Source organism: Priapulus caudatus, unplaced genomic scaffold (assembly GCF_000485595.1).
Source record: "Priapulus caudatus unplaced genomic scaffold, Priapulus_caudatus-5.0.1 Scaffold539, whole genome shotgun sequence".
Classification (NCBI taxonomy): domain Eukaryota; kingdom Metazoa; phylum Priapulida; class Priapulimorpha; order Priapulimorphida; family Priapulidae; genus Priapulus; species Priapulus caudatus.
This window is the reverse complement of record NW_014577600.1, coordinates 69,380-71,713: the sequence shown is the minus strand read 5'-3', so window position 1 is coordinate 71,713 and position 2,334 is coordinate 69,380. Positions and strand designations below refer to the sequence as shown.

At 50.8% G+C, this 2,334-nt stretch overlaps 1 protein-coding gene across 1 annotated transcript in view; it reads left to right on the top strand.

Moving 5' to 3' along the window:
- The window catches only part of LOC106811435, a 7,300-nt gene that overhangs the window by 2,410 nt on the left and 2,556 nt on the right, over positions 1-2,334 (top strand). Inside the window, exon 3 of the mRNA XM_014815048.1 lies at positions 1,272-2,087. Within this exon, the coding sequence (XP_014670534.1) occupies positions 1,272-2,087 (816 nt within the window). The remainder of the gene's footprint in view (positions 1-1,271; positions 2,088-2,334) is intronic.

The window sequence follows — 2,334 nt, the reverse complement described above, 5'->3', positions numbered from 1 at the left end:
GGTCGATAACACGGGTCGCGATTAAAATGCAAGAGATAATAAAAAATATCGCATAATTATATTAATATGTATACTACTAAGAAGAGTAGAGAGGACGGGGGAAGACTGAACGAGCGAAGAAATGAGTAGAAGGACATGAGAGGCGTCAGCGAGGGGCGCAGGTGGTGGAGGAGGCACGCCGAGAGCAATCTGTGAAGGAGGAGAGAGAGGAGAAGGAGGTGGAGGAGGAGGAGGAGGAAGGAGGAAGAGGAGGAGGAAGGAGGTGGAGGAGAAGGGGAGAAGGTGGGGATGAAGGTGTGGAGGAGGAGGAAGAGGGGAGAAGGTGGAGCGAGGAGGGAGGGACAGGTAGGAGAAGAGGTGGAAGAGGAAAGAGGTAGAGGAGAGGCGCACTCTACCTCCTCTCTCTTCACCTCGCCTCTATCACCTTTCTCCCCTCCTCCTCTTCCTCGCTCGCCTCAACCACCACCTGCACTTTCTCTAGCTCAGTCTACCTCCTCCTCTCCGCGCGCTCACCACTCCTCCTCCTCACACTACCTCTGCGTCGTCCTCTAACTCATCCACTCTAAATGTCCGAGGTAGAATGTACGGCGAGGGATTATAATTCCCGAGGGTTAACTGTTGGCGGGGTTAAATTCCGGGGGTTAATTGCCGGGGTAAATGTCCAGGGTGATTTGTCCGGGGTACAATGTCGCCGGGGGTAATTGTCCGGGGGTAAATTTCCGGGAGGTAATGTCGCGGGGAGAGATTGTCCGGGGAGTAAAATGTCCGGGGGTAATTGTCGCGGGGGTGATTGTCGCTGGGGGTAATTGGTCCGGGGGGGGGTGAATGGCAGGGGGAGGGGTAGAATGTCTGGGGTAATTGTACCGGGTATTGTCCGGGGATGGTTTGTCCGGCCGGGGGTATTTGTCCTGAGAACGTTTTCACCTACCCGACATTTTGTTTGAGATTGTCTTGAAAGATTTGTCTTGACTTGATACTACTAGTATCTATAGAATCACCGATTTAATATTTGTACTTTATTGCGTGTTTAATATTTAAAAGAAATTGCCAGATACCGGTGATGTTGCTCAATGTTATTTACAGATGTTAATTGTATAGAATATGGTTGCTAGATTGCAAACGCCTTCAAAATAATCTTACTAGCTTGATGGTGTAACTCAGTATATACAATGTTGCCTACTATTTTTACTTTCGTTATTAATTTAATAATATATATATATTCATTCATTCGCTGTCTTCGCTAACTCGGGATCTGAAATCGTAATTTGCAGGTTGCCGAAATCGAAAAGATCGAAGGGAACGTTAGCAGGGAATACCTTCCGCCCAGCGTCAGCGAGGCGAGTCTAGCCATGCACACGCTGCTCTTGGCCAATCAGACAGACGATGACGATACTCTCGCCACGGTTGCCAACGGCAACGACAGCGCGTCGTGGGCGAGCAGCGCTCCTGGCGGCAACGTGACGTACACGCGCACGATCAACGGGAGGACGGCGGTCGCGGCCGCCGTGTCGGTGAACGGATCCACGGCGATGATAGCAGACGACATCCGGGACATTATGCCGGAGGAGAGCGACGTCTTTCTGCAGTCGATCAGCCCGAGCATTGCAGTCGGCGCGATATCGGACTATCCGTCGCTCCCAAACGACACATTAGTCACGTCGACAGCAGCAGCAGCAGCAGCGGCGGACGTCACCGAATCCACGCTGTCCTTATCCAACATCACAGCGCATGCGCACGTTGACGGCGGCGTCTCTATGTTTGACTACGTCACCTCGACCGTAGCGGAGAATCTCGGCTGGGGGGGAACCGAAAGCGAGTTTGAGATGAGAAGGAGCGGGGAGGGAGAGGAGGAGGAGGCGTGGAACGACACGGAGGCGAATTCGCTGCGTTCCATCATAGAGAAGGGCGCGTTCAACATAACCTTGATGACGGGACGCCCGTGGGAGAAGATCGATGATTGGTCGGACGGCTCGCTCGCAGGCATGGCCGCGACGCATGCGCACAACGTCACGTCGTTGCCGGCAGTGATGTCCACTAATAACGTTCTCTTGTCAAAGGACCTCTGCTGGGAGACGATGGTCGGGCAGGTACTGGTAGTGGCAGTTCTAATAACAATGATGATGATGATAATGATAATAATAATAATAACAACAACAACAGGAGCTGTAATAGTAGTAGTAGTAGTAGTAGTAGTAGTAGTAGTAGTAGTAGTAGTAGTAGTAGTAGTAGTAGTATTGTAATAGTAGTAGTAGTAGTAGTAGTAGTAGTAGTAATAGTAATAGTAATAGTAGTAGTAGTAGTAGTAGTAGTAGTAGTCAGGGGCGTAGCCAGTAT